At 41.9% G+C, this 25,723-nt stretch overlaps 2 protein-coding genes across 6 annotated transcripts in view; one reads left to right on the forward strand and one right to left on the reverse strand.

The window, feature by feature from the left end:
* The window catches only part of SLC44A3 (solute carrier family 44 member 3), an 84,566-nt gene extending 73,856 nt beyond the window's left edge, over positions 1–10,710 (forward strand). For all 5 annotated transcript variants that reach the window (XM_015092126.4, XM_042251142.2, XM_060400881.1 and 2 more), the window contains 3 exons: positions 5,163–5,300; positions 7,683–7,919; positions 9,034–10,710. In XM_015092126.4, the coding sequence (XP_014947612.3) occupies positions 5,163–5,300; positions 7,683–7,919; positions 9,034–9,129 (471 nt within the window). In that variant the 3' untranslated portion in view covers positions 9,130–10,710. The remainder of the gene's footprint in view (positions 1–5,162; positions 5,301–7,682; positions 7,920–9,033) is intronic.
* Positions 10,711–11,092: 382 nt separating this feature from the next.
* The window catches only part of CNN3 (calponin 3), a 29,772-nt gene continuing 15,141 nt past the window's right edge, over positions 11,093–25,723 (reverse strand). The window contains exons 2-7 of the mRNA XM_004002212.5: positions 17,586–17,707; positions 17,312–17,378; positions 16,381–16,518; positions 15,905–16,021; positions 13,734–13,880; positions 11,093–12,200 (exon numbers count right to left, since the gene is read on the reverse strand). Of these exons, the coding sequence (XP_004002261.2) occupies positions 11,859–12,200; positions 13,734–13,880; positions 15,905–16,021; positions 16,381–16,518; positions 17,312–17,378; positions 17,586–17,707 (933 nt within the window). The 3' untranslated portion in view covers positions 11,093–11,858. The remainder of the gene's footprint in view (positions 12,201–13,733; positions 13,881–15,904; positions 16,022–16,380; positions 16,519–17,311; positions 17,379–17,585; positions 17,708–25,723) is intronic.

Genomic DNA, 25,723 nt, shown 5'->3' on the forward strand with positions numbered 1-25,723 from the left:
CATTTCTTGTAAGTGATGCACTGTTGGTTGCATGCGTGTGTCGGGGGTATGCTACCCAACCTCTCTGCGCTCTAGTTCTCATCATCCACTTGTGGTTGCTAAGAGGATTAAATGTTTTCAGGGGAATACAGAACAAGGCCTAGCACATAGTATGTACTCTGTGAGTGCTTGCCATTTTCAGTTATTTATTTACACACAGAAGTTGCACACCTGCCTACGGATAGCAAAAGAAAAAAAAAAAGGCCACAGGAACAAATTAGGAAGCTGCTTCCAGGTTTCTGGCAAGCAGACATATCCCTAAGGCATCCCTTGAAGTGGGGCAGAGGGGGGCAGAGTACCTGGCATGAGTTTAATTCCTCATACTCTTATTTTCTGCCCACAGAAGAGTTCATTTTGGGGGAAGCTGGCCCCTGGTTTCTGATAGTTAATGATACCAATGTGCTCAGTTTGAGTAGTCACAGTGTGTGGCAGGAAGGGGGACCCCTTCCAGGGCCTGAAACTGAGCTCTTGTCTAACACTCAGAAGTGAATTGTCCAAGGAGACACATGTGCTGACAAAGCAAGAGATTTTATTTGGAAAGGGCGCCTGGGCGGAGAGCAGGAGGGTAAGGGAACCCAGGAGAACAGCTCTGTCACATGGTTTGCAGTCTCGGGTTTTATGGTGATGGGGTTAGTTTCCGGGTTGTCTTTAGCCAATCATTCTGACTCAGAGTCCTTCCTGGTGGTGCATGCCTTGTTCAGCTAAGATGGATGCCAGAGAGAAGGATTCTGGGAGGTGGTTGGACATGTTGGTGTATCCCTTTGTTCAAAAGGATACACCAACTCTTCCAGTTGGTGGAGGCTTATTAGTTCCATGTTCCTTACCAGGACCTCCTGTCATAAAACAACTCATGCAAATGGTTACTATGGTGCCTGGCCAGCGTAGGCGGTTTCAATCAGTGTGCTTCCCCTAACAACTGGGCATTAGGTACAACTCAAGCAGAGCCAGGAGGCACAGTGGAGGTGTCTGGGGGCCCCCCAAAGGCTTTGGTGAGAATGATCTTTGGGAGGTGCAGGGCTTTCTGGCTCAACAGAAGACGGTGAGAAGAGATCTGCCCTGAGCCTTCATGGAGCAGCCTGGGGGAGCTTCCAGAAGCACAGACTGTGCCTTCCTGTCCTCCCCCTTGCTCCACAGCATGATGCTTCAGCCCCGCTGAAGTCCGGGTCTGGGGGAGTCCCAGCGCACTTCTCTGCTTGACCCCTAAGTCTCACTTCACTGTCTCCTGCTGCACCTTGGCCCCATGTACCCCCGTCCCCTGTAGGAAGCCAGCCCAATGCCAGTTCTATGACATCTTCCACCCCTTCCCCTCCCCCATGTGCCCGCCTCCCCTCACCCCTGGCTGGGTTTCCACTCCACTATGCTGCTTTCTCACTGGAGCTTGAGTTGTAGCTCATTATTCACGAGTCCTCCCAGCCATACAAGCCCCCCCTCCACCCCTCCTCTGCAGCTTGTGACAGACCCTGGTGGACCGTCCATGAGAGTCTGAAAGCTAATCCACCTGTACCTGCAGGGAGTCCTCAGTCCCAGGCAAGAGAGTGACAGTGGGACCGAGAGTTGAGGTGCCAAGTGGGTAAACCTTCCTTGTATCGAGTTTGTGTTTTCGTGGGTTCCATCTCAAGGCATAGACACGTCCACTTGTTCAGCCATGCTAAAGAAACATGCACACTTAATTTTGTCTGGTAATAAAAGCCTGGTGCCACTACCTCCTTTTTTCTTGTTTCAGGATCTCATGATTAACCATGACCACCAACACAATGTATTCTCGGTTCCTTATCGTATCAATTCTTTCCTAACGTGTTGCTAGGGTCTACAGATCACTTTAGCGTTCTGTCATCCCAGGAAGATGCCAGTGCTCCAAGCCAAGACTTACAGCACTGGACACTTACTGCCATCCAGCTTCCAGTTGCCTGACAAGGAAACACTTCTCAGAATAAGTACAAATTAGCTAATGCTGAAATTGCAGAAATTTTCAGTCCGTATCCTGTGTTGTTAGTGATTCTTCTGTCCCCCAGCTCCTCATTCAGCCATTAATTCTAGGTCTCTCTGCAGCACGCAGGGTTGAACCTTGTGGTAAAATACTAGTGGTGCAGTAGCAGCAGGAAGGCATATATATAATTTCCCTGTCAGAGTGGTTTTAATGCTCTCTTTCATAGGGCATGATACATTAAAGAAAAGATAAATGGTTACGGGCCCCCAAGATCTGTGGAGTCAACACATGTGTGAGAAAGTACCATTTTAACATTTAATTATTTTAGCCAAGGAATAAAATCTATTTTTATTGCTTATGAGCAGTGGTGCTAAGCTGACTACAAGGCTGTGATCTGTAGGAAAAGGAAATCTTCACAGAAATTGTATACCCAGCCTGATACAGGGAGACCACCAAGAACCGCAGTTTAAGAGGAGACGTGGAGGGGTGGGGGCTGAGGACAGAATCCAAAGAAAGAGGCCGAGTGGCATGTGGCCCTGCTGCTGAGCAAGATCACGCGGGGACCTGGGGTGTCATCTGGGAAGCAGGTCCTGTCTCTCCTGGGTCCCTGCGAATGTGAGGGATTAAAGCCTACAGATGAAAAAACCACCGGTTCTTTCCAAACCCCTCAGTGCTTAAAGAATGGCCTCTGTGTTTCCCAGTTGTAAATGAGATCATCATTGGTGAGGTCTGGAGGAAAATAACCACCCTCTATTACATGCTTTCTGTGTGCCTGTGCTTTGCTAAATGCTTTATAGGGAAAATGTTCTTTAATCCTCCCAACATCCCTTTGCAGTAGGTGCTATAATTCATTTTATAGATCAGGACATTGAAGACTGACAAGGGGGTAAATCAACCAAAACTGACAGCCAGTCAGTGGTGAAGACTGAAGACTGGGACTTGGACCCAGAGATTACCTGCCGACAGGGCCATGCTTTTAAAATAGCCTTTTGACAGTGTCATATCCAGAAAGTTAGAATGAAAAAAAAAAAGCTCCCTGATGTTCCAGAGCACTTGGGGCAATGCCTTTGACCTTGGTTTTCAGTCTGTAAAAGACTGATTCCGTCATTTACCTACCTGCCCTGCACATACGTCTTCAGGATGTTGAGTTGGTGGTGAGGTCTCTGAGAATCTTATATGATCACAGATGCTTAATCAGATAATGAGCAATGCATTTTCATATCACTTCTGAAGACTTAAGTCCTCAAACTAGTGGACTTAAGTCTGCCAACAGCCAGTTTGAGATTTTCAACGTGAATTTTACGTGCATTTGTTGTAAGTCGGAAATCCACAGTTCTTGTGGATTACCATTAAGGCACTTCTGCAGGGACCTCATCAGACATCTGACGGAGAATATCCTGCTGAGGCAGGCAGGGTGCCCTCCCTGGGGAGGCGAATACCCAATCTTTCGTCTTTGAGAACCAAATATTCCTTTCTAGTTGACCGTGGGGAAGAGGGAATTACCAAGAGAGGGTGAGTTAGGATGCAGGTGTTCAGCAAGGCGATTCAGCTGTGCATGTACATGGACTTATTCTTTTTCAAATCTTTTCCCATTTGGGTTGTTACATAATATTAAATGGAGTTCCATATGCCACACAGTGAGTCTTTGTTGCGTGTCCATTTTAAATATAGCAATGTATACATAGCCAAAAAATAAAAGATAATTCCACGGCCTTGCTCCCCTTCTCCTCTGTAACTCGCTCTGATTAAGACGTGCACCACTGGGGGCTGGATTACTGCAGTAGACTCCAAGTTGGGTTCTTTACAGTGTTTTTGAATGGGTGTATGGAAGGATTAGCTTTATATCATGGAATAAAACTTTCATCCTTTAAGCCAAAAGGAAAGGCAAACAGAAGCAGGTAATATTTGCAGGTAATATTTATAAATTATTGTAAACTGGCAGTGCAAGTAGCATTTTAAAGATTTCAGGGGAAATGTAAATAGATGGCTTTGAAATTATCATATAGTTATAAGGAAAAGGTATTTTGGAAAAATGACCCAAGAAATCTCATATGAACACATACACCCACTTGTCCTCTTCGATTTAGTAATCTCATTTCTGGAAATGTATCCTTAAAAAATGATCCAAAATTCATGAAATTAAGATGTTCCTTGCATAGTTATTTATAATAGCAAATATTTCAAATAGTTTAAATATGTCCTAGCTACATATGTGCATGCATATACACACTCCTGATATAAATGTATTTATTAAAAATTAGAATAATAAAAGTCAAGGAGAAACATGAAGATGCTTATTTCCTATGTAGCGTAAGTCAGACATATAACAATGCCATTGCACCATCTAAACTGTATGTCTTTCCACTTCTAGAGTTTCTGTCCCATTTGTCTTCTACTCTGCCTCTTCATGTTTCATACCATACTGTCATTCTTTATGATCACTCTTCCTTCGGTCTCCTTAACATCTTAAACATACTTCTTCGAATGCTTTATTTCAGATTGTTCTCAAGGTGCAGATTCTCTTGGTGGAGGCTCTGTTCATTTCCTTGAATCTCCTCATAAGTTTTTCCTGCAAACACTTCGTCTTCTTCAAGTATGGTTATCTGTGGGGCTCCACCATTCCCTGGCCTGGGGGATATGGTTTCCTCTGCCTCTGCCCAGACCCTAGTCATTTCAGGGGTTCCAGGCAGAAGTTGCATTTCTTGACCAATTTCCTTGAATGACTGAGTATAAATTCTGTGATTGTGCAGACAGTTCAGTTTCCTGGCATGGGCCTGAGCAGTTTCTTACCCACAAGGGGTCCAACCCCAGCCCCTCACTCCTACAGCCCTTACCTGATTCCCTGCCCACTGCGTCCTTGTGGTTCAGTGCTCCTGATCAGGTAGGGTCTGCTTTGTGTCTAGTACCTAAACTTCTTTGCCCTCAAACTCTGCTATGTATATGCATAACTGTATAGTTATGCAGCACTTGTCACTTAATCTACCATATTGACCAGAAATATATCTTTTCCATTTACTACAATTATGTGAAAATATATGTGCATATATTCCAGAGACTGAAAGGGACTTTGAAATGACTTTTATGGGTAGAGATAGTGGGTTTATAGCAATTATTTTGCAAATATTCTGTACTGGCATTGTATTATTTTTAAAACAGTAAAGCTCATCATGTTTTTAACTATTGTCTTTTATTTCAGAATGCATACACTACAACTGCCATTAATGGGACAGATTTTTGTACATCAGCAAAAGATGCTCTCACACTCTTATCCAAGAATTCAAGTCATTTTACATCTGTTAACTGCTTTGGAGACTTCATAATTTTTCTAGGAAAGGTAGGATATCTTAACTAAAATAGTAAAGTAACTTGGGATCCAAAAATTAAGCCATACAACAAGACTTTGACAGAGAACTGTTTCCTGAGCACTTACTCTGTGCTGGGCCTCATCCTCTCATTTAATCATCAATCCTGTGAAGTATCTCTGTTTTACAGGTGAAGAAACTAGGGCTTAATAGTTTGGCTAGGATTTCACAGCAGCTTGAGTCAGGATTCAAATCTTGGTTTTACTCTTAGCTATTATCCATTGTGATCCCACTTTTTCATATCTAGAATGAAGACTCTATGACTTCAGAGAATAAATGGTTTATAGAGGTTGTCATAAAAATATATGAAAATTGGAACTTCCCTGGTGGTCCAGTGGCTAAGACTCTACGCTCCCAATGAAGGAGGCCTGAGTTCAATCCCTGGTTAGGAAACTAGATCCCACATGCTACAACTAAGACCCAGAAGAGCCAAATAAATGAATAAATATTAAAAAAAAAATATGTATGGGCATAGTGTTAAAGCCTGATGAAATGTCTACACGGTTAAGAGCATTAAGTTCCTAAATATACAGAATTGTTGATATCTCAGATGGAGCCAGTTGCATTCCTGCTGTCGTCTTTTTCTAAGGAGTGGTATGTCATCTTGTGAAAACCTCATCTTTCCTACCTACAAACTAAAACTAACATCCCCTTTCCGGGTAGTCGGTTAGAGTCCCTGGAGTAGAAGTAGTACTCCAGCCCCTTCTTGACCTGCCTCAGGTTGAAGGTTCTTTGTACCGGCTAGTGCCTCTCTCGTGTAGTTGTCACTCACTGGGCTTAATTCTGCACACACCTGTTTGCTTCGCCCTACTTCCGCCTGCCTGCCTTTCAAATTCTTGGAATTTCACAGACAGTTTCACAGACAGACACCCTGACCCTCCTTCCACATCTTCACGTTTCTAAGCTAGCCACCTGTGCCCCTCCAGCCATGCCTCCGCAAGGACGGGAATGCCGGTGGCTCTCGTGGCCCCAGAGTGAATGAGCTCTGGTCTCCACTTGTGCCGGTGCCAAACACGGGGACTCGTGACTCCTTGTTTAGCACTGTGTGCTCCTGTGGCATTTGGCGTATGTCTCCAGCGCATCACTGTCATAATGCCGTCAGGAACAAGTCAGAACACGCTTGGATTTCACAGGTGTGTGCTAATTGCATATATATTTGAAGGCACAGCTGGGTCCCAGAGACTTTTCGTGTGACAGTACTCGAGAAGCACAAACTGATTATGCCTTTTAAAACAGCCTAATAATCCAAGTTGTAGTTGTATCTAAATGGATAATATTGTTTACATTTGCTTGGTAGGGTTGCCGGTGATACATTTTGTAATAGCTACTTCCAAAAATTTTTATTAAGAGGTTTCATTTTTATAACAGACTTGTGTTTTACTTTAGGCAGTAATTCATTTTCTTGTATTTCTCAAAAGGAACACATAATTACAGATGGTTTTTTTTTAATGAAGTGGCATGCAGATTCACATCCATCTTTATGGATATCCAAGCACAATGACGGTTTATGGATATCCAAGCACAATGAAGGCTCCAGGGGGTTCCATTTTGTCTGGTAAAGAATTAGGTTCTTCACGGCCTATAATCATTTCCTGGAAATATAGCAATTACATATAGCAAAAGCCTATTATCCTATTATCCCTATACCAGCACTGGAAAGCCCATCCACTTTAATCCCCAGGATAAAAGCAATCGCACGTTTAACTACAGAACATCCACTCAATGGATTGATACATCATTGTTTTTCAAAATGAGGGTGTATAAAAAAACTGTTCTAATGAAGATGGTTATTGTAGTTTTTAGTAAAAGAAAAGAAAACAGACTAAAAATTTTGTGAGGTACCACTGTTGTTTAGTTGCTCAGTTGAGTCCGACTGTTTTGTGACCCCATGGACTGTAACCTGCCAGGCTCCTCTGTCCATGGGAATTCTGCAGGCTGGAATACTGGAGTGGGTGGCCATTTCCTTCTCCAGGGAATCTTCCCGACCCAGAAATCAAACCTGCACCTCCTGCAATGGCAGATAGATTCTTTACCACTGAGCCACCAGGGAAGCCCTGAGGTACCATTACATCTACATAAATAAAAAAAATTAGGCATAGATAAAATGAAAGTATATATATACTCATCCCATTCTCCGGATTAACTGGGGTTTCTTTTGGTATCATCATAGCTTTTCATTTTTCCTTCTTCCTATATTACTGAATCCAGTTTTCTGACAAGTACTCATTATAGGAAGGCATATACACCCCCACATATGCACATATATGAAACTATTGCTTATCCCTGACAAAAATCTTTTCTACAATATCCTAACCAATTTATAGATATTTTCAACAAACTCTTGTTTTGGACAGGTGTTAGTGGTGTGTTTCACAGTTTTTGGAGGACTGATGGCATTTAACTACCACCGTGTGCTTCAGGTGTGGGCAATCCCACTGCTCTTGGTTGCTTTTTTCGCCTACTTAGTAGCCCACAGTTTTTTATCTGTGTTTGAAACTGTGCTGGATGCACTTTTCCTGTGTTTTGCTGTTGATCTGGAAACAAATGATGGATCCTCAGAAAAGCCCTACTTTATGGACCAAGAGTTTTTGGTAAGTAAACATCTCATTTCCTTTTTCAACCTCCATCCTCATAATCTCAAAAGTGTTTGACTCACACATAAAGGAGGCTGGTACCCAGCTTATTTTCTCTCCCAGGTAGGCAGGCTCTGTGAGCTTCCACCACAAGACCCAAATGTCCTGAGAGTGAGATTTGCGTTGTATTTTCTGAGGCTGATCCCACCTCCCTTATTGAAACCTTCCTGGAGAAAAGTGAAGCTGAACAATTAAGCACTTAGTAAATGACCCAGGGTAGAAGGTATTTTGGGTGCAGTAGCCATCCAAGTCCCTACTGGTCTTAATGGCTTATTTTGGCCTTTTGTATGGTCCAGAGCTTTCACAGTTGATCTTTTTTCTAAGGTATTTTTGCATCCCCAAATATCATGTCATACCAGTTGTATTTTAGGGAACGCCCACTCCCATGGAGACCAATCACCTTCAAGGCCGCTATTGACAGATCTGTGATTCTGAGGCCCTTTGTTAACCAGGGCACAAGGTTGAGAAAAGCCACACCCTCAGTAGAGCCCCCATCCTATCTGGAAATAGCAGGCAGCTGTTCCCAACAGTTTTTGCAACACAGTTGTTGCATATTTGCCTTATCCTGTGTAGACAGGGATATTTTAACAGCTGAATGAATCTTCTCATCTCTTTCTGTTGTCTCTGTCAAGTAACATTTTAACAATTTTCTTTCGCTCGATTACCATAAAATCTAGGCATTAAGGCCCTTCTGCTTTGAAACAGAGAATGCAAAGCACTCCTTAGTCCAGCCAGGCACTGATGTTTAAAAACACTTCTATAGTTTCATAAATAAGTGTATCCTTCTCCCAACAGATCATAAAAATACAACACTTTAACATATTTGGTATGTATCCCAAAGAACGTGCTTCTTATGGTTGTTCTTATGGTATTAGGAAGTTAACTAGGTCTCTGTCTACAATTTACACTTTTTTTTAATTAAAAACCCACTTTGAAATCTACCCCTCAAGATATTTTAGTTCAACAGGGAAAACTTTAAGGACAAAATTCCCCAAAATGATATGGCCACGTAAATGACTGCCAATCAGTGTGGATACAGAACACTGGTCTAACTCATTCTTTTATTTTTCAGGATTTTGTAAAAAGGATCAATAAGTTAAACACAAGGGCACAGAGAAACAAGAACTCATTAACAAGCGAAGAGGGAACAGAACTCCGGCCATTGTGAGATAAGTGCCCATCAGGTATTTGTACCTGAAAAAGTTTCCTTCTCCTAAGAGCTGTGCGCAGGATAAACGATAAGGCCCAATGTGGCCCCAGTTCTTTGCCACTGTTTTTGTCCCCACGTTACAATACTAGAACCACAGAAAAAGTATGCAACCTTTTTTGCACCAAATGAGACTGAAAAATCTTTTAAGACCTTGTTTATGAGGTCAATTAAAAAAAAAAAAAGCACATTATGTAAATACTCATTTCAGCACACCCTGAAAAGGACTTCCTCACTCACAATCAATAAACCTTAGCAGAAATCTCTGGAATATTGCCCTACTACAGAGAACTTTTTCCTAATCCTCCACTCCTGGAAATGAGCTATGTACGTTACAGCTTTTCGAAGTACAATTCTTCAATTTAGGGACAATTAAAACCAAGAGTGTAACTGGAACTACCACCTGATGGGCATGGCATAGAAGAGGCACAAGTTTAACCAGATGTGAAGTTAAATTTTGTTCAAAGTACAAGGCCACCTCGTAGAAATGAGCAAACGTTCTGCATAAGTGGTTTTCCAAGCCAGGCCCACCTGAGGACTGCCTAGAGGAAGATTTCAAGTTCCGCCTGGACCCCATTCCCAGGTTTAGATTCAGTGGTGGGTAGAGAAAGGGGGGGAGGGGTGTCCTTGGGCTGTTTTTCCTTTTTAAAGCTTTAAACAAATAGGAACATCTAACATGTTAATGGGCAGCCTTGCTTCAACTAGATGAACAGGTAAACAGAATTACCCACTCTCCTAACAGGACAGCCAGTCTGGCTTATTTGGCAGGGCAAACAGTAAATATGTTTCCCTAAACTCCTCTTCACGGAGGGCAGAAAACTGCCGTGGCGGCTCAGGTCTCCTATAACAGATGCAGATTATGACTTTTCCCTTAAACAGCACCATCGAATTAGTTGAACTCGTCTCCTTTTAAGAAAAGGATTTACAGAGCAGTTTCTCTGAAGCGTAAAACTTAGTCATTGTTGTGTGATGAGCAAGTCAACTGGGCTGCTTTTGTGGGTACAGACACCCCTATGTCCTCGTTATCTGCCTCAGCGAAAAACAAGCAGGCATGGTTCACCCCCAAGGCCTGAGAGAGCCAGCGCTATCAGAGGAAATCACTTGGCTGAGAAAACATCCGAAAGTATGTTAACCACTTGTCTCTTCTTCATGATTGGATTTTTTTATCATTACAACACTTAGATGTTCGACCTCCTCCATGTCATAACCGAAGGTTGCTGCTGCTGCTGCTAAGTTGCTTCAGTCGTGTCCAACTCTGTGCGACCCCAGAGACGGCAGCCCAGCAGGCTCCCCCGTCCCTGGGATTCTCCAGGCAAGAACACTGGAGTGGGTTGCCATTTCCTTCTCCAATGCATGAAAGTGAAAAGTGAAAGTGAAGTTGCTCAGTTGTGTCCAACTCTTAGCAACCCCAAGGACTGCAGCCTACCAGGCTCCTCCATCCATGGGATTTTCTAGGCAAGAGTACTGGAGTGGGGTGCCATAGGTTTTGCTAAACTTACTATAAATCCTCATCTGTTATTAAACAGTATGTCCTATTCCTAATCCAGATGTTTCTTAGTATCATTCACCCTAGAATATAACATAAAATCACCCCACCCCATCCCCAGTGTTTCCCAAGATGATTTTAAGATTATTCCAAATTGGATTTAGAATGAGGTAGAGGCAGCTGAAGGACAATGGAATAAGCAAAGGGTCAAATGATAGTTTGAATCCTGGCTGGCATTTCCTGTGTGCAATGGGCAGGTCCCTTCCTTTTTTTAAGCTTTGTCTAGAGCATTCAGTCCCAGTAATGGTGTGTAGATTCAGTAAAGAAATGTTAAAGTATCTTGTAACAATACCTGGGAAAGAATACTTAAAAAAAAAAAAAGTCTGACTCTACTCATCTGAAATTAGCTAGAAAAATAATCAGCCTGTGGCTCGTATGAATGTTCAAAAAAAATATTTATTTATAAAAAATACAATGGGATAGGTTTATGCTGAGAAATGCAGCAATAAATACAGTGGAGGAAAACAGAGCAATTCTACATTGATACATTGGCACAAACAGGAAGAGCAAAGGCACCCCCAGACTTTGATGTCTGCAGGCCGGTTTTGTACATGCTCCTTTTGAAACACCACTCGGAAAAGATCTCGTCGGCTTAGGTAAAAAATAAGTACACATATAATCACAAATGCACACTGATCAGGACTTTATTTAAAAATTAGCAAACAATACTGCAGAAACATTGATATGTAAATTTCTAAAACGCTGCATCTTAAATTTAGTTGGCAAAGACCACATTTAGCTATAAGCATGTTTAGTCTTCCATGTAGAAACAAGATACTAAACTGTAAAAAAAAAAAATAGCTTCCTATTGTTTGAAAATACCAGTTTAAGTAGAGGACTGTAAAAATGCATAGATTTTTAATGAAAGAATTGACTGTACAAGAGTACTCCCCTTTCACAGTATTCCTTTTTACTTCATATGTGAGTTACTGGTTATGCTGTAGGATTTAACTGTCACAGCACTAAAAGGCAACTATTTAGGGAAGAGGCAGAAAAAGGAAAAAGGAATGTATGTAAGGCAATAGTTCCTTTAGGTACAATAAGCATAATAGTGTTTTAGGAAGACAAGATAAAAATTACTCAAGGCTAGCTTGGTTCTCACCGAATAAGAACAATGGGCTAAACACTGAGCGCCTCTGTGAACCTAGTAATCAATGCCTTGATCACCATACTGGTAATCTCTGGGGTAGTCATCTTGGTACTCGCCATGATACTCATCTGGGTATTCTGCCTGATAATCACTATCACTGATTTCTGACCCATTGGTTCCTGTTCCTTGGCTTCCATTGTGAATGACAGGCTCTGTGGGAGCAGCACAGTATTTGGGATCATACACTTGCCGCCCAAGCCCATACACACTCATTCCTTTCTGGGAAGCGACTTTGTTGGTACCCATCTGCAGGGAAATCGTCGAGTTGTCCACGGGTTGTAATGTTAGCTTCTGATCGTAGATGTCTCTTCGGGTACCCGGTGCTAACATTCCCGCCTAGGATTAAAGCATAGCAAAGTCAAAACAGCAGCTAAAATCTTTTCCTGTGAATAGTCTCTAAATTATGAAATGCACATTGAACGTGAACACTAATAACTTTCATTTGGTTCAGGGGTAAAGCTAGCTCACCAAAATATCTCGATGCTGAATCTCTCTTACAAAGTAATATTCATTGGCTTTCAAGCCAGGTCAGTCCTTCCCTTCAAGTCCTTGCTCTGCTATAACACTGCTCTGTGGCCTCAGACAAGTTAATTTACTTTCAGTTTTAGGGTTCTCACGCACAAGATGGAGACAATACCACCTACTTTGTGCCCAGGGAGAAGACTGGGCACAAAGAATAGAAAAACCCGGCATAATGCTGGCATACCTGAAAGCTATACCTGAATGCCTACTATGACCATACACGCTATCCAGGTCACCAATTTCAAAAGTCTGTAATACATTGAACAAAAATCACACTGGAATAGGAAATGGCAACCCACTCCAGTATTCTTGCCTGGAGAATTCCATGGATAGGAGAGCGGGCTACAGTCCATGGGGTCGCAGAGAGTCAAGACACAACTGAGCACACACATACACAATGTGTAATATAAAATTCTTCCTGCTGTGTAAAGCAAATATCTTTCTCAAAATATTATAACTTAAAAAAAAGTATTTCACTCTGAGCAGTCCTTAAGGACTTGAGGCTCTGAGGCGCCAAAGAGCCAGCCATCTCAGAACATCTACTCCCTGCCTTTTCACAGGCTGGTAACTCACCTCATCTCTTCATTTACGCCAAGCACATGCTTCAGATTTAATCGGTAAAAAATACCTGAGTGGCAGCTCTGAGACAGAGCCCATGTACAGGACAAGCTCCATAAAGGGCAACAACAGCACGCCTCATGGGGTCACGGCGCAACGCTTCCCCCAAACCTTATCCCCACTCCTGCTGGACATGAGACGTGTCCTGCTCTGATGTAAGTCACAGGTACACCTCCTTGCGAGGCACTGGTGACCTGTTTTTCACAGGAAATACTTCCATTGTGCATAGTGTTAGAATACTATTAATAGCATTCTCCTTGCGCTGATTTCCATCCACTTGTTCACACATTTACCAGGTTGCTAGCTAGTTGTAAAATAGTTGTTGTAGATAGTAAAATAGCTAGTTGTAGATACTTTTACCTACCAAGTTTGTTGAGGGCTCCTTTAAAACTAAGAAGCATTAGAAATAAATAAAAGTCAGAGCAATTCACTTGGATTTGGAGCAATAACACTGTAAAAAAAAGTATCTTTTTCTTCTGGTTTGGTAGAAATGCCAGCTATTCTTACTGCCGTTAACAGCCGTGGGCCACACGGTACTTATGTGGCTACAGAAAAGGCCCTTTGATCCTTTTGCTTTCTCAGCAAATCTTACTTTCCTCAAGGAGTATACTCTATATATATCGCACAAAAATAACCACTTTGAACTCGGTTAATAAGAATAAGGTTAAGTGTGAATTTAAATGGCCCTTTTGTACTCTCTGAAACAAGTATAATCAAGGTATCACTTACCTGGCTGGCTCCTTTGTTGGTGCCCATTTGCAGGCTAATTGTGGTCTGATCAAAAGGTTTGTCAGTTTGCATTTTGGGATCATAAAGGTGCCTCCTCGTCCCATAGGCTGTCATACCTGCTTGGCTGGCGCATTTGTTGGTTCCCATCTTTAAGTTAAAAATAAAATCACTACTTATCAGAAGTCAACAATCTATCTGACACAACCAAACTTTCTGTTCTGCTAAAAAAGATTTCTTAGAAGGGACGCCATTGACAAGTCCCCTCCAGAGCTGAGGTTGCCATTAACTAAATACAAAACCTTTATGCTTTTACAAATAAAATTTTAAGGTGCTCATTTGCAAAAGAAAAATTTCAAAGACTTCATTGGATATAAAACCTCACAACATAATCAGATAAAAATGTGCACATAGAAAGAGGACAGACACACATAAAATTACGACAATGGCAGAATTGTGAATAATTTCCTATGCTACTCTTTCCCCCACACTCTGTAGCACAGGCAACCAAATTAAGGAGTACCTGCTTCAGCCACTTAAAGGGACAGAGCAATCTCTGGCTCAACAACATGCTTTTCTACTCCAGATGTGTTTTGTATAAAATGTGATAGTAAATGCCAGGTGTCTTGTCTGGCAGCTTAGCAAGGACTTAAGTGTCATTAAAATCAACATTTTTAGGAGAAAAAAGCTATATTTTATATCTCTAATTCACATATCATTAGACAGAGAGAGGCAGAATGAAGAGTTTAAATTCAACCATGTTCAGAGAAAATTTTAACTTTTCTTCTCCACTGTGAGTAACATGGCTTCAGGGCTAACCAGCATACCCTGTTCTAGTTGGGGACACATTTCTACTGTTGGGCTTTTGTCCTTAAAAACAATGATCTATTAAAGGAAAGCTGTATTATTACAAGTCAAACCTGTTTATTGGAGAAGATAAAAAATACAAGCAAAAAGGAAAGGGGGGAAAATCACTATAGTTCTAGCCTTTAGACATTCTCTTGTGTATCTTGTTTCTGTGTATATATCCAGATACATATACGTATAAATACACACACACAAAAATATGCACGTGCATTTAAAAAATAAAACTAGGATCAAGCTGACAGTATTTTATAATCCTGATTTGTTTTCCTTAATCTTTGAACTCTTATCATCTTTTCATTACTATTTCCATTTATGGAGTTATCATATTTTTTTGAGTAATCAGTTATCATAATTTAAATAACTGATTACTGGAAATTCATATTTCCAGTTTGGAAATTCATATTTGTAATCTCTCGCCATCAGTACAATTTTGTACTGTGTAAAAAACAAATTCATCTGTCAGTTATACTCCAATAAAGCTGAAATTAATGAACAGATCCACCTCATTTGACTCAATCAACAGAGAGGCATTGTGTCCAAAAGGATCAGATAGAAAAGCCCTCAGCATACTAGGCATTTAGCAGTGGTGTTTCTGTGACATTCTCTAAGAGAACAACATAAAGGAAAAAAATACCTGAATGAAGAACTCCCCAGGACTGACAAACCATGCTTTAGGGTAAATAAACGACTGGCTTTGAGGTTTTGTAAAATTGCTTCATTTGGTCAATAACATTTAGGAATTTATAAAATATGTTTTCTTGGAAACTAGGACAATGTAATTAGGACTAAAAAAAAACATTTCCTGGAGAAACAATTACCAAGTCAGAGGACATGTCTGAGGTTTCTTCTAAAACCATCATCGTCTAACCAGCTTTAAATGGAGAAAAATTGTATAAGCCGCAAAATGTATATATCTATTCCTTACTTATAAGAGACAATTTTGGATGGTGAAAAATAATAAACAATACCACATCACTGTTGTTTAGTCACTAAGTCAGCTCCGACTCTTTTGCAACACCATGGACTGTAGCCCGCCAGGCTCTACTCTCCATGGGATTCTCCAGGCAAGAATGAAAAAGTGAAAGTATTAGTCGCTCAGTCGTGTCCGACTCTTTGCGACCCCATGGACTGTAGCCCTCCAGGCTCCTCTGTCCATGGGATTCTCCAGGCAAGAATACTGGAGTGGGTTGCCATTTCCTTCTCCAGGGGATCTTCTTGATCCAGGGACTGAACCCAAATCTCCTGCATTGGAGGTGGATTCTTTACCACTGAAGCCACCAGGGAAGCCCCAATACCACATGACTCACCTGCAAACCAATTACACTCTGGCCAGCTTTTAATTTTCCTTCATCAAAACGTCTTGTTTGTTTTTCTGCATACTTAACTCCAATGTCAATGGTTGTATGGAATCCTTTTGTTTTGGCCTACACAGAAATATGCACACTAACTGAAAAGGAACACTTACACAGAGATTCTGCCAACAGAGATTTACAAAAGAACAACAGAGAAACTATATGGTCCAGAGATAAAGGTTAAGTTCGGTAAGACCCAAGCTTGTGGTGAAAAAAATATCTACGGCCACTCAAACCACACTAGAGACCTCTGAAACGTGAGTACTCTAATTAAGCTATCCAGTATTAGGCAGCTGATGTCAGCAGCCTTTCTCCAAAGCTAATAATTACAGAGAGACAGGCCTAGCCTGAATTCCCATGAGGGCAAAGACGCAATTAATCACCAATGTAGTAGGGATTTCTTTAAACAGCCATTAAAGACATATACGTACCAGACCTGCAAGGGCCACCAACGTAGTCTGAACCTGGGTCATGTTTCCATTCTCAAAAAGATCATTTGCTTCAAATATGTCATGTGGCTTCATGCCATAAGCCTGAATAGCTTTAATAAAGTTGCCAATATTCTCCAACTATTAAAAAAAAAAAGCATATAACTTTTGGAGCTAAACACTGACATTCATATTATCTAGGAATTTTAAGTCTTTATGACTAAATACAGGATGCAAGGCAGAAAGCTACTTGGCAAGGATTCATGACCAGATACACAGTAAGTGTAGCTCTCTTAGAAAAAGGGCAAGAGTATTTCATAGTAGATTACATAATGGTCTTTTTAAGCAGTCAGGGTTTTTCTTTAAAGTCAAGACCTTCCTTACATGTTTTAAAGAATTCAGTGTCTGAACTATCCAAGACTGGAATTTTCTTTCTCAAATGGTACAAAATTACGTTAAGGCACAATTTATTGTGTTTAGATGTTAAAAAATATGTGGTTACTAAATGTTTATTCTCTTATATCTCAAAACATGCTCAAGACAAAAGATTAAATTTTACTTAGCCATACACATTCATAACGATGACTAAGGTTAATACCATGTTCTACAGTCCACCCGTGGTTATGTTAAATTCCTTGATTTTTCCCTTATCCATCCTGTGGTCTAGGTCGTATTTCTCTGTGTAAGCTGTGTCAACTCCTGAGAGTATACAGACTAAATACAGAATAAGAAAACTTCTAAGCTAAACATCTCTAAGAGCCACAGAACTAATTCTAGGTAATTATGGAAACATTTAAAAAGTAACACTATAAGAGAACCAAGTATAGTCATGTGCACAGATTTCTGCTAAATTGTCTATTTAAAAACTATAACCAAGTTCTTGCTGCATAGAGAGTAACCAGCTAGACTCAGGGGTTGCTGACTTGGCTGTTACCTGAGGCCAGTTTAATGAGGACTCATTGACCTTCTTCACTGAGCCTGGCTGGAGCTTGTTTATGAGTCTGAAAGGAAAAGCATTAAGTGACAGCGTATTTATTGGAATAACAAACAAGGAGTGGAATGTAAAGTTGGTCCTTTTAACATCAGTAAAGGAAAGCATTAAAAACATTTGCAGAATATCAAGGTTTTGAGACCCTGGACTGGGCAAGAGGCATGACAGAGGTCACGGGGAGGACTGGAAGAGCAGCCACGTCAGGACCAAGGCTTACTCGCAGAGGATAATGCCATCTTTCAAGCCCAGCTGGAAGTTGGCGCCAATGCTCATGCCTGTCACCTCTTCTATCCAGTTGCGGAGGTCTTCTTCTGCCTGATGGTCATACTTGGAAGCAATCTGAAATGCAAGTTAACTAACTTTAGAAGTTTCACACTAAAGCACCCAAAGCTGCTGGCTTCTTCTTAATTATTCATTCAGACCATAGCTGTGACCTGAAGTAAATTACCTTCACTGGAGCTCACTGACAAACCTAACCATTTGAGCTTCAGTAACTAATAAAACTTTTGTGATTAAGGAGGTGTCATACAAAATGATGAACAACACATGGAGGGAAGCTGGGACTGAGAGGGAGAAAATATGGATCAAGCTAAAACAGATTCCCATTCACGACACACAGGAAGTGACAGGCTAAGAGTGTATTTCAGTATGGCATCGGCAACATTAAACATCGAAGACTAAGTCATCAGCTACCACATGAAGTGAGAGAGAGTACGAGGGGCAGGATTCTGATACATGCAACTATTTTACACAATACTGCAACTGGCCAATACCTACCAGTCTAATAGTTTTGTTGCCTAGAAAGTTTGGGTGTTTCTGTGTCTATTTGGCAAAATACACTGCACCCTACGCATATACACACACCTTCCTCACAATAATTACCTACTTACAGTAGAATATTGAAATTCTGCTTATGCATGGTCTATATCCTATTAGACTCCACACAGGAAGGAAAAGCATTTAATTCACTTTTGGACTCTTAGGAGCCAGCACTGCCTCCAACACCCAACCATTTAATAAGTAAAAGAAAAGTTAACTCTTTACTTACAGAATTCAATAATAAATGCAACATTACCAACACAGATATCTGCTTTACTATCATACATGCTAAAAATACCTGCTAAGAACAGGTTTTAAAAGATCCCTTCATAATAAAACCATAAACCTCAATTACAAAAAATAATAATAAAATGTAAATATTGTTAAAGATCACATGCTCAAGTTCTTAAGCTCTTCCTTATCCCAGGGTCAGTCCTTAAACAGGCTGGTCAAACAGAGTTATTAAGGAGAACACAGCTGGGAAGAAGGAAAGATTATGTCATTTTTCTGCTCATTAGCACAGGTGAAACCACAGACAATGCCCAGGGGGATGGCCATCACAGTGAGCTGCAGCATTGATGGAGATGGAAAGAACTGGTAGAAATGTTTGCTTCTATAACATATGACTGAAAGAAATGAGATGGCATGATGACATTTTTATCATGGAGAGGCCCTTCAAGTTCCAGTCTATCCCAGACACAGAGGAAACCTTTCCCCTCTCCCCCACCACACTGGGGCTTCTGCTCCAGTAATTACTGTGTCCTTTAAGAAGACAGGGGCTTCCCAGGTGGTGCTAGTGTCAATGAAGGAGACATAAGAGACGCAGCTCTATCCCTGGGTCAGGAAGATCCCCTGGAGAAGGGCAAGGCAACCCATGCCAGCATCCTTGACTGGAGAATCCCATGGACAGAGGAGCCTGATGGGCTACAGTCCATAGGGTTGCAAAAGAGTTAGACACGACTGAAGCTACTTAGCACGCATACATGTTGAGACAGCAGTCCTTATCATCTGCATTGCTCCCCAAATTAGAGAAAAAGCTCAACAGCCTTTGACAAAATAGTAACTTATTTAAGCTGTAGATTTACTTGACCAGCCATCGAAAATGGAAATTCAATGAGTTTATATTTTCAAGTTAAGGTAAGTAACACTGTGCAGTGTTTCCCGGATTAAGGTTTGGCTTGGAGATTAGTTTATATGAGATAGTTCAGGCACAATACTGTGTTAACTTCCTGCACGAGGACCCCCAATCCCCCCAAATCACACATCTATCTATTCTGACTTCCTGCCAGTCTGAGTTACAGGGGTATCTAGATGTGCGAACAGGGAGAAGGAGGTAGTGATGCTCAAAGGTTCTGCCTCGGGAACACACAGCCTCTGGTGTGAAGGAGCGAGCCATCTCCTACTATATATACCTCAGACAAATATTCCTGGATAACACATCTCCTCCAACACACCAAATATACCTATTCACGCATGGCACCGTTAGAAAATGGAATAAGTAACAAATTGGAAATAATTTAAGACTTGGCTCTATTTTCACACTGAAATCCTATTCTAGGTGGCTAGAAAACAAGTTCTCTATATAAATTTGGGAGTAAGGGGAAAATGGACGGAAAAGGACAAGCAAAGAAGAAAACTAGAAAGTAGTGGGATTCTCTAGGCAAGAATACTGGAGTGGATTGCCATTTCCTTCTCCACCTTAAGCACAGCTATGACAAACAATATCTAAGAGTGAGTTGAATTTTTTTCAAAAGCAAAGCACTCTCAACTGGGAGAAGCATTTCAATGAATGAAAGAAACACAATATCCTAGGCTAGGAGGAGCTCTACCTTGGCTGAAGCCTGGCTCTACCCATTTTGCTAAGGACCACTGGTTAATTCATCTCACTTCTGAATCATTTCCTGTCTACACAGCAGAAAGGCTGAATAAGTGAACCAGGTCTGCTCCCATTCTAAGCTTTCTGTTAAATAATTTGGTTAATCAGCAAAAATTGTAAAGAAATTCTTTCTCTTATGTGAAAATGAATAGATACACGTACTGATATAACTGAATCACTTTGCCATACAAGGGAAACTAACAATAGTTAACTATATGTACTCCAAAATAAAATTTTAAAAGAAATTCTTTCTCTTCATATTTTCAATTGTAGAGATGGAAGTTATGTTGGAGGGGTTTTGTTTTTCTTGGTGGTGGTAATTCTTAACCGAATCCGACCAATTATTATTCCACCAAAAAAACGTAAAAGCATATTTACATTTCCTGTGTTCAAAATGTTTCTGACAGGTTCGGTGCCGCCATGTCCCAAACCACAGAGTGGTTACCGATGTAACATGAAATATCCCAGAAGGAACACCAGAGAGGAATTTTTATCTCCTCTGTTCACTGTACTTATCGAGAGAGTGATGAGAGAAAAATCAAGGCCTGGACTTAGAGGGACCTGGGTTCAAACCCTTACTAGTTACAGGCGGGGCTCTAGACCACTTGCTGACTATCTCTGAGACAGATTTAATGTAATAATAGCACATGCAAAGAAAAAAATCGTAAGCTCATATATGCAAAGCTCAGCACCCCAAGTGACAAACTAAAAATGAAAACTAGGTATGCTTCCGTATCATGTAATGATTGGTTTTCACTTAAGAGTTTTCCTTTAAGTGAAGGAGAGGCAAGGATTTTTCTGCCCAAATACTGCTAATAAGTGTCAGCTTAATAGAGTTCAAGACTTAGGAATGTGTACTTTTTTAAAGTTTAAAAAATGTATTAAATCATCTAGGGAGAAAAATCTATTTCAATTTGTCTCAGCTTCTAGCCTGCAGTTCTGTTCCATTGGATGCAGAAATCAAAAATTTCCTTTAAAAGTATACTAGAATACACCTCAAACTACTGTAATTAACTACACAGGTTATTTTTAAACTGTTGTGCACATCTTTTAAAATCAAGGGACTGAGAGCAATTAAAAATAAAAAGTAGGCTTTGGCCAATAAAATTTACTTACTATTTTTATCTAAAAATCTTTCACTTCTAAACATCAGGCAGTAAGCAAATGCTGACATTATTTTCCTTGCACCAAAAAAGTTACCTTTAAAAATTACTTAATCTTATCTCATTAATACCTTATGGAAACTTCACTTTAGTCTGTTTAAAAATCACTCCTTTAAGTTGTTTATAAACATTCACTTCTATACTAGTCTTTAAGATTTATTTTATTTGACCTTCCTAAGCAGCTTTCGGAATTTCTGCCTGGTCCTTTCAAGTCCGCGGCAGTCCCTGGTTCCTCATATGGCCCTGCCTCCTTCCCTAAAGCCCAGGTGTTCTCTATGGCGGGGTCTACAAACTCTTCTCACACCAAGACACTCTTGCAAATGACTTTCCTACAGCTGCAGAGAACACCTGTTGGAGGCTTCTCTCAAAAGCTCACCAAACACACCCACCTTGCCAAATACAATCAAAAAGCAGAAATGAAGACTGGGAGAAAGCCTCCCGGGCATCTGATGGCGTAGACCATCCTCCTGTTACAGTGCTTCTGAGCCAGGGCCCAGGCCCACAGCGGCTCCAGCCCCTGCTCCTTCCCACGCTCTCCACAGAGCAGCCCAGAGCTCCAGTGTGCAGTCACCCTACAGCTCAAAGGCAGCGCAGCCCTCCAGTGGTGTGAGCTTTCTTCTGGATTTCTAAAATAACTTGTTTTAAAACATTAAGTATGTAGAGCAGTGCATTCTCTTAGATATTACAATCATTTATGACCCTCCCCCAACAAACTGTTCTTTTGTATTAAATTTGGGGGAGGTTAGGAGGCAATTAGGAAAAACATCTAAAAAGACTCTTTGGGAAAAAGATGAGGAAAACAAATTGTTGGCTCAGCAGGTAAAGAATCCGCCTGCAGTGCAAGAGACACAGGATACTCAGGTTCGATCCCTGGGTCGGGAAGATCCCCCGGAGAAGGAAATGCACACAGAGACACACACACGCACACACAGAGACACACACACAGACACACACACAGACAGACAGACACACACACACACACACTTTAAAGTACAGGTCTCTCTTCACTCCTCCCCCAAATCCCACATCCTTCCCACCTCCCCAGGGGTAGACGCCTGTCCTGTCTGCAAGTCTTCTCCAGATCGCATTTCTCTTACAATAAACTGTGCAAAACAGCACTAGAAAAAGATCCCCTTCAAAAACACAGGCCCTGAGGGCCTACACTTCCCAAGAGTAAAGGGCGACAAGAGATCAGATAAACGCCTGCTCCTGCAGGCTGTTAGGAATTGCCCAGCCCTTCCTGGCACTGAAGTCTGAGAAGTTTCCCTCGGAATCCCTACAAGGGGACACTGAGTAACAAGGGAAACCAAGCCTCAAAAGCATCTCAACAACTGACCTGAAAGTGCTGTTCCCACACTGTACTATGGAGCGTCCAGCCAAGGGGTGATTTAGTAGAAAGATGGAGTGGTGCCTGGCATGAGGAAGAGTGAGGATTATATACGTACGAGAAGTGTCTGAGGGCCCACTCACACCCAGGATATCCTAGAATCTACTAAAGAATAAGGGCGTGTCTTTCCCATATATTCCTTCTCACAATACAATCTTTTTTGTACAGGAGTTTTTCTGTATAGTTTCTTCTTTCTTTTTAAATTGGAGTATTACTGCTTTACAGTGTTGTGTTAGTCTCTGCTGTACAATGAAATGAATCAGCGATATGTATACATATATCCCCTCCCTCTTGGGGCTTCCCTAGTGGAGCAGACGGTATAAAGAATCTGCCCGCAATGCGGGAGAGCTGGGTTCAACCCCTGGGTCAGGAAGATCCCCTGGAGAAGGGAATGGCAACCCACTCCAGTATTCTTGCCTGGAGAATTCCATGGACAAAGGAGCCTGGCGGGCTACAGTCCACGGGGGCGCTAAGAGACTAGACTAACTGACCAACACTTTCCTTCCTCTTGAGCCTCACTCCCACCACCTCCACATCCTACCCGCCTAGGTCGTCACAGAGCACTGAGCTGAGCTCCCAGTGCTACACAGCTGCTTCCCACTAGCTCTGTATTTCACACATGGTAGTGTAAATCTATCAATGCTAATCTCCCAAACCACAACCCCCTCGTCCGTGCCCACACGTCAGTTTCTCTATGTCTGCATCTCTGTTCTTTCCCTGTTGTTAAAACCTGGAGCAGACAGACAGGTTTCTATCTCTGGTAGGTACAACAGCGTCCCCCAAATTTCAGCTGTGCCTGAACTCTCACTAGACTGTTTCAAGCCACCGGGACAATCCAGCATTACCCCAGACTCTCTAAGTAAAATCACATTCAATGTGAGCTTCCTTCTTTAAAGTGATCCAAGTGTGTCGGATTCTTCCTTCAATTTCCTTCTGTATTCCTTTTTCCTTTCACTCAAATGGTGACTGTGTAATAGGCATGATTCAAAGGCAAAGACTCTGCCCTAAAAGCTTAAGTTCTAGTGGAAAGAGACAAATACTAAACAAGGTGTATTGAGACATTCACCAAAAAAAGAATTATTGTTACTCAGTCGCTAAGTTGTGTCTGACTCACTGCGACCCCATGGAAAATAAAGAAGGGTATTTAAAAAGAATAGAGTACTTAAACTAAAGGGAAAATAGAAAGACGGGGACCACCAGCCTCAAAACAAGAAACAAATAGTCAATTTCCAACTGAAATATCAAGATGCTGCTTCCTTTCCTTTGCTTTTTCACTTGTCCCAATTGATACCTCATGCAACACAATGAACAGGCTTTAACAGGGTTTACCTACCTTAAACCCCTCCCCCAACAGATCTCCCAAGCATGTACAACACCTTGGTAAATTTTTAAGTACTCACATTGGGGATACAACAGACCAAAGATCACATGCTTTGAAGTCCAACTTTCAAAACTGTGTTTCCAGTTCCAGAGTGACCTAAGTAACTTAACTCTGGCGACCTCATTTCTTACAAGTAGTCTTCTTCCTTCCAAGATCACTGTGAGGAGGAAGCCCATCTCAGTGCTTCACACACACACACACACACACACACACACACACACACACACATGCCCCTCCGAATTAACACTAGCCATTTATACCAGCTTGAAACTGTGCAACTCAGATGGCGACTCAAATTGATCTTTTAACTGAGATCACATATGGTCTCAGGAGTTAATGAAGCTCAGGTTCTTGATGTCCCATCACAGAAAGAATTCCGCGAGAGACAAAATGATAGATAAGAAGTGATTTAGAAACTCACTCGACAGAGTGTGCGCTATCTCAGAAGGCGAAGAGTGGCCCCAGAATATGGGGTTGTCAGTTTTTACAGAGGTGGGTAATTTCATAGGGTGGGCTTCCCAGGCCGCTCAGTGGTAAAGAATCCGCCTGCCCACGCGGGAGATGCAGGTTTGATCCCTGGGTCTGGAAGATCGCCTGGAGAAGGAAATGGCATAACCCTCTAGTATTCTTGCCTGGGAAATCCCATGGACAGAAGAGCCAGGTGGGTTACAGGCCATGGGGACACAAAAGAGTCAGATACAGCTCTGTAACCAAACAACAATTACACAGGGTAATGAGTGGATGTGAGAGTGGACTGTGAAGAAAGCTGAGCACCGAAGAATTGATGCTTTTGAACTTTGGTGTTGGAGAAGACTCTTGAGAGTCCCTTGGACTGCAAGGAGATCCAACCAGTCCATTCTGAAGGAGATCAGTCCTGGGTGTTCTTTGGAAGGACTGATGCTAAAGCTGAAACTCCAGTACTTTGGCCACCTCATGCAAAGAGTTGACTCATTGGAAAAGACTCTGATGCTAGGAGGGATTGGGGGCAGGAGGAGAAGGGGACGATAGAGGATGAGATGGCTGGATGGCATCACCAACTCGATGGACATGAGTTTGGGTGAACTCCGGGAGTTGGTGATAGACAGGGAGGCCTGCTGCTAAGTCGCTTCAGTCATGGCCAACTCTGTGCGACCCCATAGACGGCAGCCCACCAGGCTCCCCCGTCCCTGGGATTCTCCAGGCAAGAACACTGGAGTGGGTTGCCATTTCCTTCTCCAATGCATGAAAGTGAAAAGGGAAAGTGAAGTCACTCAATCGTGTCCAACTCTTAGCGACCTCATGGACCACAGCCTACCAGGCTCCTCAACCCATGGGATTTTTGGCGTGCTGCATTTCATGGGGTCACAAAGAGTCAGACACGACTGAGCGACTGAACTGAACTGAATGAGTGGGAGGAGAGTTCTAGCTATTTTGGGGAAGGGGTGGGGATTTCCAGGAACTGGGCTAGTGCCACGTTTTGACCTTCATTGCAGGATTGCAGGGCTTTAAGTCAGGGCACCTGTGGGTGTGTCATCTAGCTTGCTGATGTGTTATAGTGAACATACACTAAGGCTCAAGAGCCAGTAGAAGCCAACTCCCTCTGGTTATGGAGTGTGCTCGGGCTGCCCCCTCCCCTCTGGTTTCAAGCTTGAGCACAGACCTGTATGAACCAAATCCCACACTAACCTGTTCTCTTTACCATCCACAATTCAAAAGGAACATGCCACTGCAGTCAGGCTCATCCCACACA

Source organism: Ovis aries, chromosome 1 (genome assembly GCF_016772045.2).
Source record: "Ovis aries strain OAR_USU_Benz2616 breed Rambouillet chromosome 1, ARS-UI_Ramb_v3.0, whole genome shotgun sequence".
Lineage (NCBI taxonomy): Eukaryota > Metazoa > Chordata > Mammalia > Artiodactyla > Bovidae > Ovis > Ovis aries.